At 44.9% G+C, this 24197-nt stretch overlaps 1 protein-coding gene across 4 annotated transcripts in view; it reads left to right on the top strand.

The window, feature by feature from the left end:
• The window catches only part of asap1b (ArfGAP with SH3 domain, ankyrin repeat and PH domain 1b), a 71427-nt gene that overhangs the window by 5100 nt on the left and 42130 nt on the right, over positions 1-24197 (top strand). For all 4 annotated transcript variants that reach the window (XM_072378442.1, XM_072378440.1, XM_072378441.1 and 1 more), the window contains exons 2-6: positions 13578-13650; positions 17828-17973; positions 20860-20934; positions 21317-21366; positions 21547-21676. In XM_072378442.1, the coding sequence (XP_072234543.1) occupies positions 13578-13650; positions 17828-17973; positions 20860-20934; positions 21317-21366; positions 21547-21676 (474 nt within the window). The remainder of the gene's footprint in view (positions 1-13577; positions 13651-17827; positions 17974-20859; positions 20935-21316; positions 21367-21546; positions 21677-24197) is intronic.

Raw genomic sequence — 24197 nt, 5'->3', positions numbered from 1 at the left:
TGCTGCCTTGAGTGAGGAATCTTTAAGTTTAGTTGCTTAAAATGCTTTAAGTTTTTCCTCAGTGTCCTCACTCGGTTTGGTTTAGATTCGGATCTGTTGAACTGCTTTACCCCCCCCCCCCCCCCCCCCCACCAGCACGGAGCAGCCAGAAAAAAGCGGTGAATAATTCAAAAGGACAGGGCGAGTTTTTATCATTCTTGGCTTTACGTAACGAATTTGAGCGCCGGCTATTTAAGGCTCCTTTCTGCAACATTTGCAGCCGAGTGGCACAGCTGTGTCAGATTTAATTATTAATGAAGTTATGGCTTTTTATTCATTATCTGTCCCTCGTGTTTCCAAACTCAGTGAATCACCCAGAGAATGGGAGCATTTGTCGTCCCTTGGCACCATTACTCATATGTCATCTTGTTTCAGTTAACGTGCACAATAAGATATCAGTGGACATGACTTAGTTTCTGAATTATACTCCACATATATGAGATTTTTGTCTGATTTTCCTAAATAGTCGATGCAAATGACAGTCGGCATAATTTAGAGTATAATTGGAATTTTATTGAATGATTACAGGTTTTTTTTTCTCCAAAATAAATAACTTTAAATGCAAATTATTTTGCTCAATACATTTTACAGGCTGTAAAGAACTGAAAATGGTCACTTGGTGAATTTGCAGCATTAGGAGGTCATATTTACTGAAATTAAAAGCTATTTCATTTTAACATGGGACCCCTTATTTAACAGCAGCTTCACGGTTCCTGCAGCCATTGAACTTTGGAGATTTTGGAGAGTTTCTGCTTGAATTTCTTTGCAGGATGTCAGAATAGCCTCCCAGAGGAATAGATCTTTAGTGTGAGGATGCTCCAAAGGTTGAGGTCAGGGGTCAGGGGAGGATGTCTCTCTGGTCTTATGGCCATAGCAGCCAAGGGGTGGCCGAATATAAGGTGGCTGCGTAACTGCAAGCCTTTGAAAGGCACTTCTAATACCTGTCTGCTGCTTTGTGATGTCATTTTAGCAGCTGCTTTCTCGATCTGATGTCATTGTCTGGCAGAAATCTTCCTCATTGTGCCTTTATCTGGTGTCACAAGCTTTAAGCAAAAGACTTGAGCTCGGTTTCAGAAATAATGGTGTAGCCGTGCGAGCTAATTGTCTCATTATCTGGAAAGAAATTCAGCAGGAAAAAGAGCCAGAATCCATCGGTCAGAGGCCAGAAAAGTTGGAAATCGATGCAAAATGCAGCAGTTAGCGTGTTCATTGTGGTTAAATACTTTGATTGGTGTTTCCGTAAGTGCACAACTTGTTAAGTTTTATTTGAGGCGACGCCACCATGTCAAAATCTGGCCTTTATTGGTGTGGTTGGGTGTCACTGGTGCTGGGTTTTGCTCTTCAGCAAGCCTCCAGAAATGGGCCAATCATAACAAAATGGACTTTTAGGGACCTTAAAGAGGCAGAGGCTGGAAATGGCTCGTTTCGGGCCCACGAGCCGGACAAAACGCCAGTGAAAATAGATTGACTTTCAGCTATGAATGAGCTAAAGCTACTTTGGTGGCTTCCCAGAAAGAAAACAGCTTCATCCCCTTTGAAGTTGTGCATCTTTTGCAGCTTCTGTTAGTCATCGAGTTTTGTGTTCGACTGCAGCTCATGAGCTGTGGTTTGGCTTCCTTTATTTACCAGATAAGTAAAGGTAGAAGGTTAAAGGTCGAAGGTTAAAGGGTATCTAAATGGGGGAATGTTCCTTTTTCTCTCCATGAATATTCCAGCCAGGTTATGAGTGTGTTCTGTCCCACAGCAGGAGGTGACACTGTGTTGTGGAGCTTGTTTGTCGGCTTATTTGCTCGATGTGGCTGAAATCTGATAATGGGTCTGTGGGCCCCAGCTGTCGGCCTACCTTCCTCCCACAGCTGCACGGCGTATATCATCAAGGGCTATTAGCTGGCAGCGGATTAGCTGCGGACCAGACTTCGCTCCGGCATTCTGATCCTCTTCTGTCCTCCCAGATTTAGGCGAGGAAGACTGGGGCAGTGTTCACATCTGTCTGCAGCTGGATTGATGGCGTTAAAGGCTTCCTTCCATGTAATCTCTGCAGGAACGGGATGCTATCAGTGGAGCTAACTAAGTGCACTTATATGCTCGTCTGTGCAGTAGAGAGCAGCTCATAGCTTTGCTGATTCAGGCTCAAAAGGCACAAGCTTTGTGTTTCTTTGGTATTTTCTTCTGTTGCCATCATCAGACCAGTTTAAGCTCTTCAAGTGCTTTGTTTTTTACATTTTCATCTGTGTTAAATGGCTATTTCAGGGTTTTTAAGTGGGTTTGTATGAAGTACTGCGCGCTCTCGGTTTGTATAATCAAAATACAGACAGACGAGTCAAGCTTAAAGCCACTCTAAAGGCGGGGGGGGTCATGAGCAGAGCCAACGTTGTGCCAAATAAAACCACTCAAACCTCAAAAATGTAACAGAGCTTTGAGCCGGTGAGATATTTTCACTTGAGCATTAGTTGAGCACTTTGGGAGTTCATCGTCTGAGCCTCAGCAGCGCAGCTTTCAGCCCTTTCCAAAGTGATCTGGGTTGCACGGACCCAGCCGGTGCAGCAGAAACGATCCGGGAAGCTCAGCCGTCGTGCAACACAATGCTCTGACCGCTGAAGCTCACGAGGACCTGCAACAACTCTGCTAAAAACAACCCACAACCCAGTTTCTACCAGCCGTGTTGATTCACATTCAGTACCACAGAAACAACGGTGCCAAAGCCAAAGATATTTGCTACAACATATGATCTTTAAGACTTTTAGCCAACAGGTAAAGATGCCAGATTCTGATGTTAGAGCAGAGCTGAAAACAGGATAATGCTCAGCCACCCGAGTTTGGTGCTGCATCATCACATAAGATCCAGATCCATTCGACCCGACGCCTTCAGCAGTTCTTCACCTTTTTCAGGACTTTTATGATGTCATGACCTGCCTTTTGCGTTTCGTGCCTGCATTTCAGTGTCAACACAACGCCCACAGATCCTCCCCCTCGTCCTGATTCTTCCTTTTTGTTCCTTCATGCCTCCATCAGTGCTAACATTGTTGTCCTGCAGGACTGGCTCTCAGAGCCAGGAGACAGTGCTGTCCTGTGACGCCTGGCTGCAGGGGTAAACAGGGCATCTCTGTGTGTGAGCTTTGATGCTGTTTGACCCTGCTCTGTGTGTGTTTGTGTGCGCTCACAGCAGCCAAGTTCCTGCAGGAAAGACGCTGGTCCCTTTCCACGCCGTGACAGCGGCTGTCAAAGCTGCAGCCCTTTGTCACGCGAGGCCTTAGGAATGAAAGTGAACACTTCTCTTCCTCAGCATCGGGTCTGTGGGAGTGGACACACCTGTGCTTCTGAAATGGCTCGTGTCTCACTCAGCAGAACCCGTAAAGTGTGAAATTCGAGCCTCATCTGCAGAAAACTTCAAGGTATTCCTGTTAAGCACCCTTTGGTCAAGGACCCATGTCTGCCTGATGCGTAGGAGCGTCGTGTCGAGGCTCGGAAAATGTTGCAGATTATCAAGGCAGCAAATTCCTTGGCTGCGTGCCTCATAGTTACTACAAGCGCAGCTGCTGGGAGGAAGGAGGCGGCTCCTCTGATCAGTGATGAGTCACAGAAGACAGATTTTAATAGTCACACCACTGGTCTGTAGCTAAAGTTCTCCTCTGGTCAAACTGTCCTATAGATAATCGATTCTTAGCCAGTAATCTAATCAGTAAATGATGATTTCTTTACTGAGAGCGTTCGCCCGTTATCATTTCAAGGCTGCAGACATTCCTTCCACATTGTTTCATGCACCTTTATCCCTTAAACTGACAGACAAATGTCCAAATCTGCCGTCAGTACCAATGAAACAACTGTGCCACAACATATGATCTTTAAGACTTTTAGCCAACAGGTAAAGATGCCAGATTCTGATGTTAGAGCAGAGCCGAAAAGCGTTTATTTCAGAGCCAGATCTGTAAAACTGCTCCTAAGTTTCAGCTAAATCCACACCCTGCAGGCAGACTGAAGCTAAAAGCCCCATCGTGGTTTGTTATCTTCAGCACCATCATTGATCGGTTGGTTCAGGTTGAGTCATTTTGCATTTTTGAGGTTTATGGGGAACAAATCTTCTGTTTCTTCGCTTTATGAACTGGAATTAAAAGCCTCTGAAGTCTTTGAATAGCACGAGGGTGACAGGAGGCTGAATGCTGCTCTATTCATGTTTCCAGTGTTTGCTCACCAGCTGATTTACTGAAGGGAACATGCAAAATGTTTCTTTTTATGCAGATAAACTTGCTATAGAGGAAAACTGGAACCTGGAACCTGTTTTAATATGCTTTAGATTAGTTCTTTATGCTAAAAATAAGCCAAACAGTTTCCGTTTGCAGGCTTTTAACTGAGTTTTGATAATAAACTGTATGTGTTGACTGTTTTATCTTGACTTAAATGTCACCCTGGAACACATTGGAGATCAAATGAATGTAATTCATTCGTGAAGATTAGCTGCAGATGGATTTATGGTGGAAGTTATATCTTTTGCAGGCCTTCATGGACTTGGGTATCCACCAGAAAGATACCTGAAAGAGCAGTTGGTTGTAGTTTGCTGCAGCCTTGAACAAAAAGGGGTTTTGTTGCTTGCCAGATTCATCTGGAGGGAAACAAACTCTTTCCTCCTCATCTGTTGATATAAAATCTAATAGTGAGAGGATTCTTCTCTCAGTATCCGCCACTATTCTTGTGCTAACTGCTGTTGATCCAGTAAAATAATCTCTACTCCACACGAGTAATGACTTCCTGATAGCGCCAAGCAGCTAAAGTCACGGCTTCTTTGGCGCTCGGTGAGTCTAATGCAACGCTGTGTGGGTGGGACTGTGAAACATGCACATCGATCGAAAACAGAGCCGCCAGATGATGTGTGAATGTAATACTGCAGCGTGCACGGTTTGACTTTCCACCGGCCGCACGCATTCGTTGTCAGGAAGTTGTCTCGATCCACCGTGAGCAGATAAGCTCACAGCTGAGCAGCTCTTTTTCCAGTCCGAGACGATGGAAACAGCAGCACTTAATGGAGTTATCACTGACTGATTCTGCTGTCTCTTGGGAAACTTGCAGGTCAAGTTAATTAAAAAAGATTCGAGCTTGTTGGCCAATCGGAGCAGAAACTCAGAATAGAGAGGACACCAAATGGTTAAAGATTTGTCAGAGGAAAACTATGATCGCACCGGGGAAGCAGCTGAGAGCTTTCATTGTGGTTTGGGTTTCCTTTTGGTTCGTGGCCGCAGAAAGGTGCGCATCGATGTGCGTTACTGCTGGAAAATGTTCTTTAATGAAAGACAGAGAGGGCTGAACATTTCATCATGAGACGCAGTTGGGTAACAGAACACCAGCCTGATGACGAGTTGCAGTTCAACAGCAGTGATTGATAATGGGGATCTGACACGGCATCAGTCACCCGCTGATGCACCTCTGGCAGCTGATGGCTCTGTTTCTGTCTGCATGTGAGGTCCTCTGACTTCAGCTGCCTCATCCTTTTATTTCCCCCGTTTCACTTGGGGCAGTGAAGGCCTCTCCTCTCCTCTCCGGGCCCAGAGAAAGGGATGTGCATTTGTTTCCTGCCAATGAAAACGGCTCCCCGCCCTTCCTGCTTGAGTCATGCCACATGGACTCAACCAGCAGACAGACAAACAAACTCATTTGTCTTACGTGACTTTGTCATTCTAAAAAAAAAAAAACCTCCCAAAAAAACAAGCTAGGCTATATTTATTGCTGTGATACACTTCAACAGGTCTCCTGTGTGTTTCTGCTGGTCTGTGGAAGCTGTTTAGGCCCGAAAGGAAGTGAAAATCAGATGAAAGAATGAATGAAACATAAGGTCAGTGTGAAGGATCAAACTTCCAGGCTGAAAATGCCACTACGGTTGCTTTTTAGCCCTGTGTTTGAACCCTGGGGAAGTCCTTTGATGATCGTGCCCTTTCCTGTTTGCTTCTTCGAGGAAATAATTAGCATTTTAGCTATTCTGAGAAGCGGAGTGCCCAGTAACATCTGCCACAGTGGCACTTCTGAGTTCCAGAAAGCTGGCTGGTCAGTCCGAGCCACTTCCCACAATCCCCATGGTGAGGCAGACCAAATCTCCGTGGTAACGGCCCACCAAGGTGATGACAAGGTGGTGAGGAAAGTGGTTTAAAGAGCAAATCCAGAAAAGACGGCGAGAGAGCGTGTTGTTTTTGTTCCCCGGCTGTCAGGAGGGAGCAGTCGGTGTCAGTAGACGGACTGTTACTGACCCGGGGACAGGACACCGACAAGCCTGGGCGCTTCCTGCTTCCTGTCAAAGGACGGCTGCAGGGGAAGCAGCAGGGCTGCTGCGGGAGGATAAGCCCGGGGCAGGAAGCGTGAAGCTGAGACAGCTTCCAGTCAGTCATGCCCAGTCACTATGGCCACCAGTTTCCCCAGAAGCTCTGACCTCCTGGGCATGACTCTGTGATGACTCTGTGCGTTTGTGGTGTTTGCGAACCAGGAAACCTGATTCATTAACCTTTTTGGTCACTTTGGTCGCAGTGTGGGTGGTGGGGGATATTTTGTTTCACTGGAAAAAAACACCACTGCATGTGGCAAGACGTCCCATATAAGATTTAGTAGTTTTTTAGGTCTGCAGTTGATGATGTGTGTCCTGATTATATATTACATATTACACCAGGCTGTTGGCTATCAAAGTAAAACTAAGACAAAACGCAGAAGCAGTGTGTAAAAATACTCTTACTGCCAGACTTAACAGGGCTCTAGACTAACTTTTTGCTAGATGCACCCAAATTTTCGACCAGGTTTTACTCTTTTCAGGCAATATTGAGTAAATGATTTGGGACAATTCCACAAGACGGGTAACTGACTGCAAAGAGTTGGTGCTTAAAGTGCTTCACTGAGCTGAAATTTAAACGTAAAACATCTCAAGATAATCATAGCCTCTTCTCTCTAAAAAGAACATGGCAGCACAGCTTAGGTTTGCAAAGCTGCATCTGAACAAAGCTCAAGACTTCTGGAACAATGTCCTTTGGACAGACCAGAGCAAAGTGGAGATGTTTGGTCCTAATGCACAGCAGCACGTTTGGAGGAAACCAAACACAGCATATCAGCACAAACACCTCATACCAGCTGTCAAGCACGGTGGTGGAGGGCTGATGATCTGGGCTGGTTCTGCAGCCACAGGACCTGGGCACCTTGCAGTCATTGAGTCCACCATGAACTCCTCTGGATACCAAAGTATTCTAGAGTCAAATGTGAGGCCATCTGTCCCGCAGCTAAAGGTGGGCTGAAACTGGCTCATCAACAGGACAAAGATCCCAAACACAGCAGCAGATCTACATCTAAATTCAATCTGTAATACCTTGCTAGGTTCACCCAAATCTTCGACCATATTGCATCCAACACCAGGTTTTACTCTTTTCAGGCAATATTGAGTAAATGATTTGGGACAATTCCACAAGACGGGTAACTGACTGCAAAGAGTTGGTGCTTAAAGTGCTTCACTCAGCTGAAATTTAAACTTAAAACATCTCAAGATAAATTTAATTAGAAAAAGTGTTGTTAAGGACTCCAGCCAGTTTCTACACTGGTCACCAAGAGCAACAAAAGCCTTCTTTGTGGGAGCATAAATCCCTAAAACAAATAAAAAGATAATGCTATTTACTTCCCAGATCAAGAGTTTATAATGCAATCAACTCTTTAACCCCCCCCCCCAATGAATGTAGGTCTATTATTATTAGTGTTGTTATTAACTGCTCTGCTCAGACTCATGGCAGACGTTTCCATAGCGATAGCAGTTTTCAGCGTGAGAAATACAACATTTAGTCGCACTTTCGGACGAATCGGGCTTTAATTTAACATTCTTAACGAAGAAGTCGTCAATCGTTCTTTTTATCTTATCAAACGCGGCTATTTCCACTCTGAATCTGATGGATCTGACCGCAGCACACGCATTTTCAAACGTACGAACACACCGGAATATCTGGACCACGGCCAATCAGAGGGGGGTCCCGCCCTTAACCGTCTCTGATTGGTTAAGACCACGATATGGACCTGATGTGTCTGTTGTTGAACCAAAGGGGGGCTTTCAGAGGAGAGCTGCCAGGTGTACGATAATTATCGTATTTGTACGATAGTTTACGATCAAAAAAGGCCAAATATACGATAATTTGACCATTCTGTGAATGTCTGGCTATAATCAGCCTGTCACAACTGTCTGTCGGATTTTTTTGTGAACCTTGAAGGCATCTCCATGTCCAAGTTTCAAGCCAATCGTGCTTTTCTGTGTGAGCTATGAGTGACGTTTGCCTCAGAAGTTCCTAACAGTAGGTGGCCTCCAGGCCTATTTGGCTCCTTAGTTCCCACTCGTCAGTAGCCACATTCGGACAGAGAGTTCTAAGAACTGTCCTTCTCCAGGGGAACTGTTTCATTTTGCATTCTCACATGAGTCGGGGACCTCGACAGGGACTGATGTGACGCAACCGTCTGCGACAGACGTGTTACTTTAGCACCACTCAGCAACAAAACAGAACCCGGGAAAAGTAAGGAGAGAAGAAAACAACAGCACCAAGAAGCTAACATGGAGAGCGAGGAGGCCACCGTGTTCATGGTCTGCATGGCGGTGATATTAATCATGGACGATCACATCAGGCGTCTAAGATGGAGGCTGGAAGAGCTCACAGCGAGAGTCAGGAGACGGAGAATCCAGCAGCGGGCGATACTTCTTCGTTTCATGGAGGAAAGAAGGAGAGCAGAGCGCCGCAGACAAAGGAGACGAAGTTTAACTTATTAACCAGGCGCCGGTTGTGTCCGTGTCGTATGAGTAAACATTTCAGACAAGGGGCGGAGCTACAGCCACCAAACACCTACGTCATGTTCCTGTGGAACCCAGAAAAGACCCTGAAGGAGCTAAAATGGTTCCAGGAACTGAGGGCAGCGGTCCCTAATTCCTGAGGGCCGTGGTCCCTAGTTCCTGAGGGCCGTGGTCCCTAGTTCCCGAGGGCCGTGGTCCCTAGTTCCCGAGGGCCGTGGTCCCTAGTTTCTGTATGTCCGAATGTACGAAAAAACGGCCCTATTTCTGAAAAGGTTCTAGGAACTGCAAAAGGTTCCTACAGTGGGAATGAGCCTTATTTTTATGGGGACATTTAGCCTAACGCAACTGTGGGGCTGCTGATGCAGTCTGTTAGACGCTATTCAACACCAGAGTGACTACAGCGCATCAATAGACTTGTTATTTTGGTCAAAATACGATAGTTTTATGTCTCTGGGACCATGATGCTACATTTCCCACCTGGCAGCACTGCTTCAGAGTCGCAGAGACTTTTTTTCCCCTCGAACAGCTGGTCGCACCTCAGATCTTTAGTTAATTCCTAGTCGCACCGTTGAGAAATTAGGTGGCATGCGTGAGCCCTGCTTGGTTAACTGATCATCAGCAGCTGTGCCAGGGAGGAAAGACCTCAGCAACGATCTTAGAGAAGCAGTTATAAGCCCTAAGTGCAGCATCTTCAGCATCCCTGGTGTTCCCATCAGTGCCAGGTGATACCTGTGATTCCCACAGAGTCATTTGATGGGAGACTGGACTTGGGGTGCAGTCAAAGGTGGACGTTAGTGTGGGTTCTGCTTCTAAGATCCGGTCCTGCCGAGGCCCCGTGTGTCTTTACCTCATTTCCCCACTGAACGTATGGACGTCGCTTGTTGTCGGGCGGAAAGACGAGCGGCCGCAGATGTTTTGGCTTCGCAACACTTGGTAATTCCCCGGAGCCGAGCGGGAGCTTTCTATTGGTTGCTGGCAAATAAAAACAATCTTTTGATTGTATTGAATAGTCGTCGGCCTTTTGGAGAGCAGATTTTGGATGCATTCTTGCCTGTTGCCAAGGGTTTGTAAAGAACGTGTGCCAAGATGAAGCTTTTTCATCGATCCCCCCCCACCCGGAAAGTCTGAGAGAAAACAGACTGAACAAACTATCCAAGTCCCATCAGTGGCCGGTGTGAAGAATTTCATTTGGATTTGAAGGAATCTCTTCTGTCTTGTCTCATCTAAACTAAAATATGTAAAGCAGTGAATTTGAATAAAAAGGAAGCAAAAGGGCCAAGAAGTAAATCTGTGTGCTCACTGAGGCTGAATGTTAAAGGAAGAGCAGCAACTGAGAGGCAGCGCCAGCTGCTCTGAACACCAGCACCCCAAAGGTCAGTCCGCCTGCTCAGCCTCTTCCTCCTGATCAGCGCCTCTGAACAATCACAGATCTTCTGACTGTAACTAAGGAACGAGGGCGGGCTTTGCTTTGAGTGGAAACACAGCTTGTTGCTGGATGTGTCAGCTGTTCAGGGGATCTAATCTGTTGCAACATTTTTAGGGACTGTGCTTCAGTGGAGTCTGCCTGGAACTCCTGTTGTACATGTTTTAGCGCTCTCCTGCAGGGCAACCAGTCCCACTTTAATCTGTAATTGATTTATTCCCATTAAATGTGTTCTACTGTGACCAAAGGCTATTTTTGATCGACTTTCTCATTCAGTTTGTCAGCTTTTCTGAGGGGTCCTGTGTAGCAGGAGGGCTGAATGAGTCTGTTGTCTCTGCAGTGATGATGGATCGTCCACCATAGAGTCAAACGTCTCCAGGCTCTGGCGAATGATGGCTGTGGCTTTGTGAAAGAGCATTTTGATGCTGCTCCCACAGCAGAAGCAGTAGGTCTGAGTCTTCTTGTCTGTAATTGAAGTGAAGACATGAGACATTTAGTGCTCAACAGCCTCGGATGGGCTTAGTTTTTGTCCTCAACCACCATGGTCTTTGTCTTGCTGGCATTGTTTGCACATGCACAGCGTTGTTGTGGGTTGCTGCTCAGATGGAGGCTCTGCACCCTGTGCACCCTGCAGCAGCAGGAGGTTTTCAGGGAGTGGGCGAGATGAGGAGCTGCAGGATAAACCGGTCAGAGTTCCTGCTTTCTTGCTAAGCCAAGTCAACTGGCCACTGGCTGTAAATTTGACAGGCTATTTCCCAAAATGGGATATTTGTGCTTTTAGCAAGTCGGTAATTCATTATTTTTGAAGGCATCAAGTGTCTAAGGCACATATGTCAAAGTCCGGTCCTGGAGGGCAGGTTTTAGACGTTTCCCTGCTTCAACACACCTGATTCAGATTAAATGAATCTCTTTGAAAGATTGTTAAGTTCTGCACAAACCTGCTAATGAGGCATTGATCTGATTCAGGTGCGTTGAAGCAGTGAAACACCTAAAACCTGCAGGACAGCGGCCCTCGAGGACCGGAGTCTGACATCCCTGCTCTAAAGGATACCAGAACTGAGTTAAAGATGTTTGCTTCTTTTCTTACATCCCTTTCATATTTTCTAACTATTGCACAAACAAGAGTTTGTCTTTATCCTGCAGGTCAGCTGGGATTTTACGAAGTGAAAGAGTAGCTGCAGGCGGCGCCTCCATGTTCTCAACAATCTCAGCTTTTCCAGCCGTGTGTCGCATGGTCATCACAGCATTCTGTGTTCCTGCAGGAAAAAGCTCTGTCTGCTGATTCCTAAAAGGGTCTCAGAACCCAAAGCGGCGTAAAAAACCAACAAACTAGCTGCGCCTGAACGCACCGCAGAGGCCGGTGAACGAGGACTTTACTCTGCAGCAATAAAAATGAGCTAATTAAGGAAATAATTCAGTTAAAATTGAAGTTTTTTAGTGTTTCAGAGTGGTTGGGACGCTGAGAAACTTGCATTTCCATTTTAAATAATACAGTATGAAACATTTTAGCCATCAGAACATCAAAGTATTACAATGTGTGACACCCGGATAGAAAGTGACTCACCTTTGGGTTGCCTGCACGGCTGTTTTTGGGGGATTTAAAAGCAGTCGAAGCCGTACACACTTTAACAAAACCACCGATAAACGCCACATGGCAGCATCCAGGAGAGGGTAACTCGTAAAAAACGGAGCTCGTTCATCTTCCATCTTCTGCACGTTTTTCTGTCGTGATTTTTATGATGACACGATCAACGGGGACAATGCTGCCAGGGTAAGTGTATTCCTATTAGCTCCAGCCTGTGTGGACCGTGGCGCTCAGTAATGAGGCCGTGTGGGGAGCTGTGTGGCAGCGCCGTCTGTTCCCGTCTGCGGGGGGATCAAAGGGCTCTGCCCTGGCAGAAATGGCCCCGCGGCAGCAAACTGCCGCTGCCATAATTGGGGAAGAGCCGCGTAAAACTGTCCAAGGGAGGCCAAGGACAGCTTAATTATGCTGTGAAATTTAATTAGGTCGTGGTTGTGTGTGTGCCTCTGCTTTTCACCGGCTGACCTTGATGTAATAGTGTTTTGCACATGTTTATCATTTGTTATAGACGAGCACGGCGGAGTTATGGTTTCATTCCCTGTGGTTGAAATTAGTGGATATTTGCACCGTCAGAGTAAATTATTCTCCCAGTTTAAATCATCTCGCTGGAGCAGGTAATGCAGACATGTATTTCTGTTGTTTATCCATAACAAGCCTTTCAATTATCTCCTTTTCCTGCTCTAAATGAAGCGTTAATAGAATGATGGCTTTAACTGTGAAAGGTGATTTCATGCTGATGTTTTGCAGCGTCTCCAGGTTGTTAAGCTCTTTGTCCAGCCACCAAATAAATGTCTGCATCTCATTTTCCTGCATTGTCTGGGGAGTGCAACTAGAGAATAACTGTTAAATTGCAGAGACGGCGTGATATCAGAGCATTAAGGGACTTATTCCCTGATTAAACATGTCGTTTTGATAGATAGCAGCATGAGATACAAGCAGGAAAAAGGCTTGGCATGAGGTCAAGGTGGTTGATTTGTGTTCAGCTGCAGGATCTTTTCTTTAAAGTTTGTCTGGAAACCTAAACCCAGAGAGGAAGATCCGACTGTAACGACAGCATCATTTACACCTCTGGGTGTAGATAATGTTTGGTCTTTTTCTCTTAAAAAACATCAGAACACGGTCTCAGCTTGATGTAAACAGCGGGGTTTTGCTGCTCTTCTCTTATTCCTCCTGCAGCAGAGGACTGAAGATGCTCATCTGTGGAAGGTTGTGCTCATCATTTCAGAAGTAAAAGAAGAGTAACTCTAAGAAGGGGACATTTTGGCCTAATGTGCCCAGCATTCAGTCAGATGTTGGATTTCTAACGGTCCGTTCTAATGGGAGTTACGAGGCGTCTGAATGTGGTGTAACTGCAGATTTTCACATTTCTTTCATGACTCGGTCGATTGGTTTTGACTTCGGTAGCTTTGTGACACGTTTTCTAACCAATGTCGACATGATCTATAGCTTTTTATTTTGACTTAATGAACCGAGGCTTCGGTTGTTAAACTTTGAGCTTTAATCTCTGAAAGAGGAAGGATGACAGACACGAGCCACTATGGCGAAGGTCATATTCTGTAAGTGATGCAATTACTTATTTATTGTTGCGTTAGCCTGCAGCGCTGAAGTAATGATTTACTCAGCAGATCTTTTTCTACGCCCTAATCTCTACCTTTAAAACAAGAGTTTGAGTACCAACGGCTGCCTGCTCATGTGACTGTAAAAAGCATCTTATAACCACCAGCAGATGTTTTAAAAGGATCTTCTTTTCTCAGGCGCTGGACCAGGACCGAACCTCCCTCCAGAAGGTGAAGAAGTCAGTGAAGGCCATTTACAGCTCAGGTCAAGGTGAGACAACATGTTTCCAACCAGCTTATTGTGCTCTGCGCTGTCACAGCTTTCTCCAAAAGAAGGATTTCTGTGATGTCTCTGATAAAAATGCTATTTTTTTGTCCCTGGAGCGTTTCCTTTTGTGAGACAGATGGTGCATTAAGTTTGTATCCAGGCTGTCCCAGAAATGTTTTGCTGGTTGCTTTGACATGGATCTTCAGTAATTTTCCACTGAATTCGTCTGAGAGCCTCCTCCCTGTAAATTGACAGTTTGAGATGTTTGTTTGTTCTCCGCAGAAAAGAACAGGTTTACCTCGGTCTTTCTGGAACTCTTCAGGATAAAAAAACTGTAAAAGGCTGTGGATAAGCAGCTGGAGGGATCTGGAAGCTACATGTTTCAACAGCTTTCAGCTCTAATGTCAGAGCAGAATTTAAAAAAGTGTGAGCACCTGTATAAAAGCCAAAGTTTTCACAGTTTGAAGCATTCAAAATAATACCATGGAGGAAAGAAATGATGTTAGAGGAACAACTGTTGCTGCCCGAGAGCTACATCTCAGACTCTACAGGCCTCAGTTAGCATGTTAAAGGTTAAAGGTCACCCCAAGGTGAAGAAGCCCAGAGCTACATCTCAGACTCTACAGGCCTCAGTTAGCATGTTAAAGGTTAAAGGTCACCCCAAGGTGAAAAAGCCCAGAGCTACATCTCAGACTCTACAGGCCTCAGTTAGCATGTTAAAGGTTAAAGGTCACCCCAAGGTGAAAAAGCCCAGAGCTACATCTCAGACTCTACAGGCCTCAGTTAGCATGTTAAAGGTTAAAGGTCAGCCCAAGGTGAAAAAGCCCAGAGCTACATCTCAGACTCTACAGGCCTCAGTTAGCATGTTAAAGGTTAAAGGTCATGACAGCACAGTTAGAAAAAGGCTGAACAAGGATGGCTTGTTTGGAAGGGCTGCAGGAGAAAGCCTCTTCTCTCTAAAAAGAACATGGCAGCACAGCTTAGGTTTGCAAAGCTGCATCTGAACAAAGCACAAGACTTCTGGAACAATGTCCTTTGGACAGACCAGAGCAAAGTGGAGATGCTAAAGCTGGGCTGAAACTGGCTCATCAACAGGACAAAGATCCCAAACACAGCAGCAGATCTACATCTAAATTCAATCTATAATACCTGCAATACTAAATCTATCAGCTCTCTTTCTTTGATATAAACCTCAGATCTGCACTAGATCTGCTAGTTTATGACCGTCTAACTTGCTTATAAAGCAGGAGAAAAATTAAAGTGATTGATGGCAAAGTATCTGTTCCCCTTGTGTTTGCGGTTTGAATCCTAACTGGGGCCTCCTACTGTCCAAAAACATTCATGTCAGGTTTATTTGTGACTCTAAATCGACCGGAGTGAGCGTGAGCGTGAGGCTTCTTTGTCTCGTCTTTGTGTGGCCCTGTGATGGGCTGGCGACCTGCCCAGGGTGTCACCCGCCTCTTGCACCTCTCCTTGGCAGCTGGGCCAAGCTCCAGAGGGTTCAGAAAATGGATAGATTGTTATCCGAAAGAGAGGAACAGATTTTAAGAACCTTTCGATAGAATGGTCTGCAGTAAAGATACATTAATCATCAGGAATCAATACAGGAACTATTTGGCAGTAAATGGTGCACATTTTAAGTCTTACGAGTAAAGGTGTATAAGCACAATAATTTCAGCTGTTTTAATCGGAGACAATTGTGTGATAATGTGTAATAATAGTTGTAAACTGATCTGATAAAGTTTCAGCTGTGATTCAGACTGAATGAACAGATGAATGATGTTATCCAGGAGGATGAGGTCAGGGTGCCAAGTGCAGTTCGAATGTTTGAGGCAGCAAATCTGATTTTATTCAGATAGGATAGGAAATATGTAATTGCACATAACATATTCAGATATGTAGAAAGGTAACGACCGAATGTATCTGTCGCATCATGTAAGAAGAAACACAAAAAAGAGAAATGCAGAGAACATTGTCCCTGTTTGGAGTTTCCACGGTAATGAAAGTTCAAAATGGGTTGAAGCTCTGCAGGGTTCTGGTCTCAGCAGACCTTCCCCCTCCACCTCCTTACCATCAGCAACTTAACAACAAGGACAGATGGCTGCAGCTCCTGCAGAGCTGAACTCACCAGAAGATCCAGACATTTTGTTCTGCTGGCATTAACTCTGCATGAAGATAACTGGCTATTGTCAGAATTCAGAAAACAAGCCATAAAGCGGCTGGTCAGAAAAGTCACGTATTTGTCATTGTGTTGCTTGTGTTGCTGCTCAGATGGAGGAACTTTCCATTTGCAGGATCACTTGAGTTTTACTGCCACATCTGTGTTATTGCGAATGTCCCTCCAACAAATCGTTTTGTTCCAGGTGTGTGTCTCCGATACCTTCGAGAACGCAGGGAACACAAGAAAATACCCGCTCTGTCCAAGGCTCCTCATCCCCAGGCAGTTGTCTTGGTAGATGTTGTTCTAAAACATTTTGTTTTTGGACAAAGAAACATCATAAATTTCATGTCATCCAGTCAAAAGGAGTTCTAATAATAAACCTGAATGCAGTGATTTGTACATTATCAGTAAGTGGTTCAATAAAGTGAGAGTAGATTTACCTTAAAGTATTAAAGGGAAAGTTGTTTTTTTTTTTAAACCTGGACCTTATTTCTGGCATATCTTGTTTTCGGGGGCTTATTGGGGGCTTTCTACACACGCGTCTAGTGTGATGATGTCATCAACGTGCGCCGCTGCGGCGAAGCTCATTCAGCTCTGCTTCTGCATCCTTCTTTCCAGGAGCTCCTCGTCCGTATACTTTGGCTCAAACCGGTAAGAACGTCCATCATACTCAAAGTTGTCGTCCACGTCGTCAAAATCTGATAAATATCCTGCCATGTTTCACAAAAATATCAGTAGCAAACAACGTGTGAAGTTAGCCGACTGTCACAGAACACGGAGTGAATTAGCTGTGCTGTAGCGGCGCGCGTTGATGACGTCACAGCCCCTGATAGCAGCTATTAGCTAACAGCTATAGTACGCATTCACTCATTCATTTGGCTTAAAGTTTTGGTGAAATAAAGACAGATAATGCCTTATTTAGAGGCTGCATCGTCTAAGCCCTGTTCTCTCCTGTTATATGTAAATAGGCGGATTTCGAGTGAACTAAATAGCGTCTGAAGGACGCCGACTTCCACCAAACCGTTATCGATGAGTGGATGAACGAATTTCATGCCAGAAATAAGGTCCAGTTTTTTTTTTTTTGTTTTTTTTTTAACTATCTCCCCCTTTGAGTTGTAAAGACTTGAGTTTTTATTATCTTTGGCAAGAGGTCGGTCCTGAAAACCCCATTTTAACGGCTGTGATCAGGGCTGTGTGGCACAGAGGCTGCTGAGGCAGTGATCGATCAGTCCGCTCCATCACCAGTCATGTTCAAAGTGCCCCCGAGCAAGGCACCCAAACCTCGCTCACGTCCTCTGATGTGTGTGCTTCCACTGCTTATTGCCTCTGTTTATAGCAGTCCTTTCATTGGGCCCTTCTCAGAATAGAACAGAAGGGAACCATCTGTGTTGCAACTGCACACCGACTGGTCCAGATGACCTCAGTGTCCAGTGAGTGTTTGGAGCCAGCCAATACAAAGAAATATGTATAAATAACCTAAATAAATAGGCATGCTTAACATTTTTCTTTGAAAAAATAAATAAAGCAGAACCTGCCAGCTGGATATTTATTTCAGTGTTCCAAATGCAAACAGAGAACAAGCTCATGAAGGTATTTTAGCCCTCTGGTTGGTCTGGATGCACCTGATTCTTCTTCTTTGGACCCTCATGCAGCACTGCATTAAAAGCGGTTAAATCACCTCATAGCCGTTGGATCACTTCTGATAAACCAAGTTAAAAGAGCCCCACACATCGTGCACATCGTCATCCTCTGACAGACAGAGAATTTGGTCAGTTACTAAATGAATATCTTCAACAAACGAGGCCCTGAACGCTTTTGTTTTCTAAACTACGACTCGTCTTTGAAGTTGTTGGGTGCTCAGAGAGCAGGGATGAAATGAGAGGTGCAGTTGTACATCTATCCACACTTTAAGGCCCGTGCAACACCGGCGCTCTGAGTTGAGCTGATTGTGCTAATCCTCAGAGTCCAGGGCTGACACACTGACCACTGTTTTGCCTTTCTGCTCTCCTTCCAACACAGATCATGTCCAGAATGAAGAAAACTACGCCCAGGCTCTGGACAAATTTGGTAGCAACTTCATCAGCAGGGACAACCCTGACCTGGGCACAGCCTTCGTCAAGTTCTCCTCCCTCACCAAGGAGCTGTCCGCCCTCCTGAAGAACCTGGTGAGTCCAGCACTCACAGGAAAATCAATCAAAGGCAGGAGCACTCAGCTCCTGCCTTCAAGGGCGGCGTCATCACCACAGGGATAGTAAGAGGGAACATTTCCGAACACAGCTTGTTTTCCCTGTCTTCACTTGCATAAGTGGTTTAGAACTTGGGTTTAAGGTTGAGATTAGGATTACATTAGGTGACGGGTGAAGGTGGGTGGAAACACATGCTTTGGTTTATCTGAATGAGACACCCTCATCTATCTCTACGCTTGTACCAGATAAAAGTCGCCGACACAGTCAAACTGTCACCAGGGTTGGACTGTGGCTCTTTCTGCCTGAGCCCTGAAGTTCTTATGTGCATTCTGTGGATTTCCCCTCACAGAGGAAGAGCCAGAGCCCGCTCTGCGTCTCTTCCTGAGGCTGTCAGTGAGATTAGACTCCATAAATACACCTGGCAGCACCACAAACAACTGTGTGCGCACGTGTGTCCGTGCAGAAACCGCCACAGACCTGTCGGCGCTACCTGCATGCTGGAGGAAAGCGAAGCGATGTTAGCCGCCCATCATTGAGTTTTTAGACTTCAATCGCTGCGCCCTGAGGGCAGCTGTTGTGCACGAGCGACAGATGTCAGAGTATTGATGAACAGAGCCTGTCCTGGATGTCCTACATGTGCTATCAGCTGAAACAGCTGCATCATTTTCTGCATCTTCTTCACATTTCTGAGAACCTTGTGGTCAGAAAGCAAAGACCGAGACAGTTTCCAGGATTGGCTGTTAGAGCCGCCGGCAGCCGGCCACTCAGAGATTGATTCTGATGTTAGCTATATGCAACACAGGCACTTAAGTAGCACATTAATGCCCATTAAGCATTGTTTACTCCCTTGACTGCTGCTGTGAGTCTGTGTAGACTTGGCTAACAGCTAGAGGGACTTAAATGCTTAGCACTGTTGTAAATGACCTTGCTGATCCTAATGGTTAGAGCTGCTGAGCAAAGCTGTGGCAACAAGAGCTGCAGGACACATTAGGCTTTTGCTAATTCTTCTATAGACTTGTCAGGAGTAAGCTTCTGACTTCTTCTGTTGGCAGCAGGAGGAATGTGTTGAAGCATCGCTCGGAAAGATGATGCTCGTGTATTTTTAGGCCTTTTTTTCCCTCTTTTAGACGAAGCTAACGCTGAGCTCGTCTTTCTCTCTCTCCATCCCTTAAGCTCCAAGCTTAAAAGCTGCACTAATCACTACTTTCATATTAATACAAGATCAAATGACTCTGTGTAATGTAGAATGGTTTCCTCGGAGCAACAAAACCCCAGAGAGTTATTACCTGACTCTGCACGTCCCTTCATCTCTATGGAGCGTTTTAGCGTCTTTCAGCTCAGTGTTTTGGTTTTGTAGCCCAAACTTTTGGCTCACAGTTGGATTAAAGATTCTCTTCTTTATGATTGGATGCATCTCGGCGCCCTTTATCCTCATATTACTGTAACTCCACGCTGGTAATTTTTCATTCAGTCAGTCGGACCGTCGTCTTCACAGCTCGTCACCCTTTATTCAGGCTTCACTTTGCCTTTTTTGTGCCAAAATGAAGTTGTTGTAGGAGCTTCAACAGCTGTTGAAACCCAGTATTTTCTACAACTGAATAAGTCCGTGACGTCTTAGCAATGAAAGATACCAAAGTGGGGGATTTTTGGGACAAATTAGCAGCCCTTTAATAGCTACATGTAACTTCTTCTTCTGCTTCTCTGGTATTTTGGGGCGGTTGAATGTAATATAACGCCATGTTCAGCTTTATTGTTCTGCGGAAGCTGGAACTCACCATTTAACAACAGCAAACTGTGATACTGAGTGAAGAACAAACTCTCTGATGTTCTTTCAGCTGTTTACGGCCGCAGAGAGGCAAACTGGTGAGCACAGCTGAGCATTTAGCAGGTAAACAGCCTCATATTTCACTAAGAAATGAGTTTAAACCAAAAACAAGCCTCAGAGGAGGAGCAAAGAGTCTCCAGAGAACACCAGTGGGCTTTCCACAACTGCAAGACGCCGTTGGCTTGAACTTATCACTAACGAGAAACACCTGCAACGGCGTTGCACTAACTCTTATCAAAAGTCTCTGTCTGTTTGGCAGCCATCTTAGAAACGCCTTCATTTCATCTGGATTAGCCACCTCTGTGAATGCAGAGAGGGCAACAACTGTATGCTCCCCCCTTCACATCTAAAGTGAGGAAAACAGCTTAACAAGTCCTCCCAGGCAGGATCTCACCACATTATATGTATATCCAGCTCGTTTCAGTGTAATAAAGTGTTTATTATCAAAGCTCAACCTGTGCCTGGTCTCCTGTGATCGCTGCCTCCTTCGTCCTTGCTTATTTGACAGAAATGGATGGTGCAGCTGCCGTCGTTGCTGTTGTTTTGCCTCAGTTTTCTGTTCAGGAGTCAGTTCTCTGCTTTGTGAAGTCTCTGCTCGGGCTCTGCAGTCAGAGAGCAGAGGAGGTATTAGACCCATCAGGAGGCCAGAAGCTTTTTATCCACTCAGCCTGTAAAAGCTTTTTTAAAATTTAAAGTTCTGTGGTTCTTAAACATCAGACAAAGAGGAAGCAGTAAGTTCATCTGGAGCGATTTTCAGCTGTGAATTAACAGATATTTACTGTTGGCAGCAGGATGGTGTAATTTTTAAACTGCCTTATCCATAAATCCAGTTTTATTTCATGCTTATTGTCATGTTTGTGGCAAAAATGAAAGTGCTGTTGCAGGGGGTCATGTTAAGCTCCATTAAGCCTTCTCTGCTCACACAGGATGTGTGTATAAGACTGATTCATTGAAGGTCGTCTCCTCGGGGTTTCATTCGATGATAACTCACAGTTGCTTCTGTTTCTTGCCTGTTCCTCCTCCTCTGTGTCCTCTTTCAGCTCCAGAGCCTCAGCCACAATGTGATCTTCACCCTGGACTCTCTGCTGAAGGGGGATCTGAAAGGCGTGAAAGGGGTAAGATTTACTGTGGAAGTGTTTGTCTCCCTGGACTCCTCTGCGGGTAAATGCCTCGTCAGCATGTCTCTTTCCATCTCCACACTTTTGTGTCTGTGATTAAGGGAGCAGCAACAGAACCAAGGGGTAGTTGGGAGAACTCTTCTTTTTTCAGCTATAAATCTGGCAGAAGTAAACACTGCCTTTGTGTTGTGTTTGAGGCGAGCGGCGGGTAACTCTGTCATGAACTCTAGATGTTAGAGGTCGAAGAAGGGGCGTGGTCACTGGCTGGGCTTTTTCTGAGGCATTTTCTGGGCCTCCAGTAGTGGTCAACCTGCAAATAACTCTGTCCCAACAGTGACCTCTTTGTAGTTTGCTGAGTCTCGTCCCTCTGTGTCTGCAGGACATAAAGAAACCCTTTGACAAAGCATGGAAAGACTACGAGGCCAAGTTGTAAGTGGATGATTGCATAATGCACAAGCTTGCTTATTATAGAGGACTGAAAATGGGTATTGTGCTGCCATGTTGTTTGGAGCCTCCAGGTGCATTGCAGAAATTACTGCTCACAAAGCAGAGGAACACATACAATGTAAACACAGACAAAGAGGTGACTTTTCTTCTCTTCTGTGTCAGTACAAAGATAGAGAAGGAGAAGCGAGAGCATGCCAAGCAGCACGGGATGATCCGCACCGAGATCACCGGGGCTGAAATCGCAGAGGAGATGGAGAAAGAGCGCCGCCTGTTCCAGCTCCAGATGTGTGAGGTGAGCAGGTTTACATCTGGCTTTAGCATACAGCGATCTGGATAAGGAGAGACGCACGTAAAGTCATATTTGACCGATCACAAGGGTTTTGCATCTGACTTTCATGTAAAAGCAACTGAAAAACGCATTTACAGCAGACATCTTGTATAAAACACCAGGAAAATTAGACAAAACAGGAAAAAAGTCCTGAAGCCATCCCAGTAAATTTGTAGATGACATTTACCGAAGAAGATCAAGATGGACAAGAAAAGCTAAACAACCAAGCTTTTACTGCTGATCCGGGTCTATGACGATGACAATCAGCACATGAATATAAGGAAAAAAGGCGAAACTGGACCACAATCAGATTTTAAAATCAAGACACATGAGTCACATCAGCCTGGTAAAGTGAACGAACCCTTAAAGGGGAACTCTGGTATTTTTAAACCTTTATTTCACCAATACTTTAAGAAGAATGAATGAATGAACGTGTGCTATAGCTCTGTTAGCTCATAGCTGCTGTTATGTGGCTACTTGCAGCTATAGGAGAGCTAACGGAGGGATTTCTACACAGGCACTCTACTGGGACCACTTCATCCACACGCCCCCCTGCAGCACAGCTTATTCACTCCGTGCTCTGTGACAGTCGGCTAACTTCACACAGAGTTTGCTGCTGATAGTTTTGTGCAACATGGCAGGATATTTATCAGATTTTGACAACGTGAACGACGACTTTGAGTAAGATGGACGTTCTTACCGGAGTGAATAAACTGTGCTGCAGGGGGGGCGTGTGGATGAAGTGGTCCCAGTAGAGTGCCTGTGTAGAAATCCCTCCGTTAGCTCTCCTATAGCTGCAAGTAGCCACATAACAGCAGCTATGAGCTAACAGAGCTATGAGCTAACAGAGCTATAGCACACGTTCATTCATTCATTCTTCTTAAAGTATTGGTGAAATAAAGACAGATAATGCCTTATTTAGAGGCTGCATCCTCTAAGCCCCGTTCACTCCGTTATATGGATCTCCAGTTATCTAAATATCTTCTGAAGGACGCCGACTTTCACCAAACTGTTCTCGGTGAGCAGATGAACGTATTTCATGCCAGAAATAAGGTCTAGGTTTAAAAATACCAGAGTTCCCCTTTAATGAGAAATAAATCTGGTTGATCGGTGGTCTCAGTGATCCCAGTGTGAGGAATGGTCTCCTGATGCCACCCACCTCCTGCCAGCTTGTGCTTGTGTGTATGTTGATATAAATTGGATGTGATCAACCAGATACAGATCACACATGTTGTTATCAGATGAATAGAATCCGTGGGACTTTTCCTGGCTCACACACGGTGGATTCTTTTACAGGAAGTGTTTGTTGAACGTCTGGCTTATGAACTATACCTTCACATTTCTGCCGTGTCATGTCGTCACAGCAGCTCTGCGGCTTTCTTTTGGCCAATTAGGGGCGTTTAAGTCGGGTTTGCTGAGTTTCTACGCTTTATTAGGTCTCCTCCAAGGCACTTTAAAGATCCAGTCCAAGCCGATTTTAATACAATCAGAATCTAATTAAATTCCCAAATTAATTCCAAATGAGTCCAATTCATACATCAACAGATTAAACAACAGAATAATCTAGAATAGAGTTAGATTAGGCTGTTTTTTCTCCATTTGATGATCTGAACAGTTCATACCAAAGCAGTAACACATGTTGGGGTTTAGCTGGTGTCATTATATCCAGCTCTACCTTCTTGAGAAAGGTATGTTTATCAGGACTTGACCTGAGGTGGTTGTTAAAGTGATTATGCAACAGCAAATTTACCATAAAGTACAACCCTGAAAGTTTAATGACAGAAGTCCAGATATTTGAGCGACTAAACAATCCAACAGGTCGCTTTTAATTTAAGTGTTTTCACATGTTTCCCTGATTCTGTAAGCTTTTGATCACGGCGTGACTCTTGTGCTCAAAGGCCAAGTTTTAAGAAATCTGACAACGAGAATTAAGTATTCAACAAATGTGAGTTCTCTTTGTGCCCAAGAGAGTCAGAACAAACTGTTGGAGCTCACTCTGCTTTGCCAAAATCCTCTCTGGTGGTGGGCGGTGACGCCTACATCTTGTTTTATCCTGGGAGGGTTTTTTTTCTTTCTCAAATTACATAATGGACCAACGGCTGCTGCATTGCTTTTGGTTCTTTCAGTTATTCACTACAAAAATCACTGCAGTCCTTTTGTCCCTCTCCTATTTTAGCACTCATGTCCACTCCTTACTCATCTCCCCTCCTCTCAGAGTGGCTCTGAAATATTCCCACATTTTTTTTACCTGTATAATGTTTCAGGGCACAAACGCAGGGCTCAATCAGATTTAATTACCAGTAATGTTTTCCAGGAATGCAAAACATGAATCAAAGATGGAGTGCACATGGTGGAAACTAGCATATAGCCATGCTAGCATCTCTGTTAGGCTACAAGTGAAATTTTACCATGTTAACCCACTCAGTTTAGCATCTTAGCATGCAAACACATGGAATATAATTCACTACATTTAATATTTGAGTGG

Source organism: Leuresthes tenuis, unplaced genomic scaffold (genome assembly GCF_036924035.1).
Source record: "Leuresthes tenuis unplaced genomic scaffold, fLeuTen1.0.hap1 SCAF_24, whole genome shotgun sequence".
Lineage (NCBI taxonomy): Eukaryota > Metazoa > Chordata > Actinopteri > Atheriniformes > Atherinopsidae > Leuresthes > Leuresthes tenuis.
This window is presented reverse-complemented; position numbering and strand designations above follow the sequence as displayed.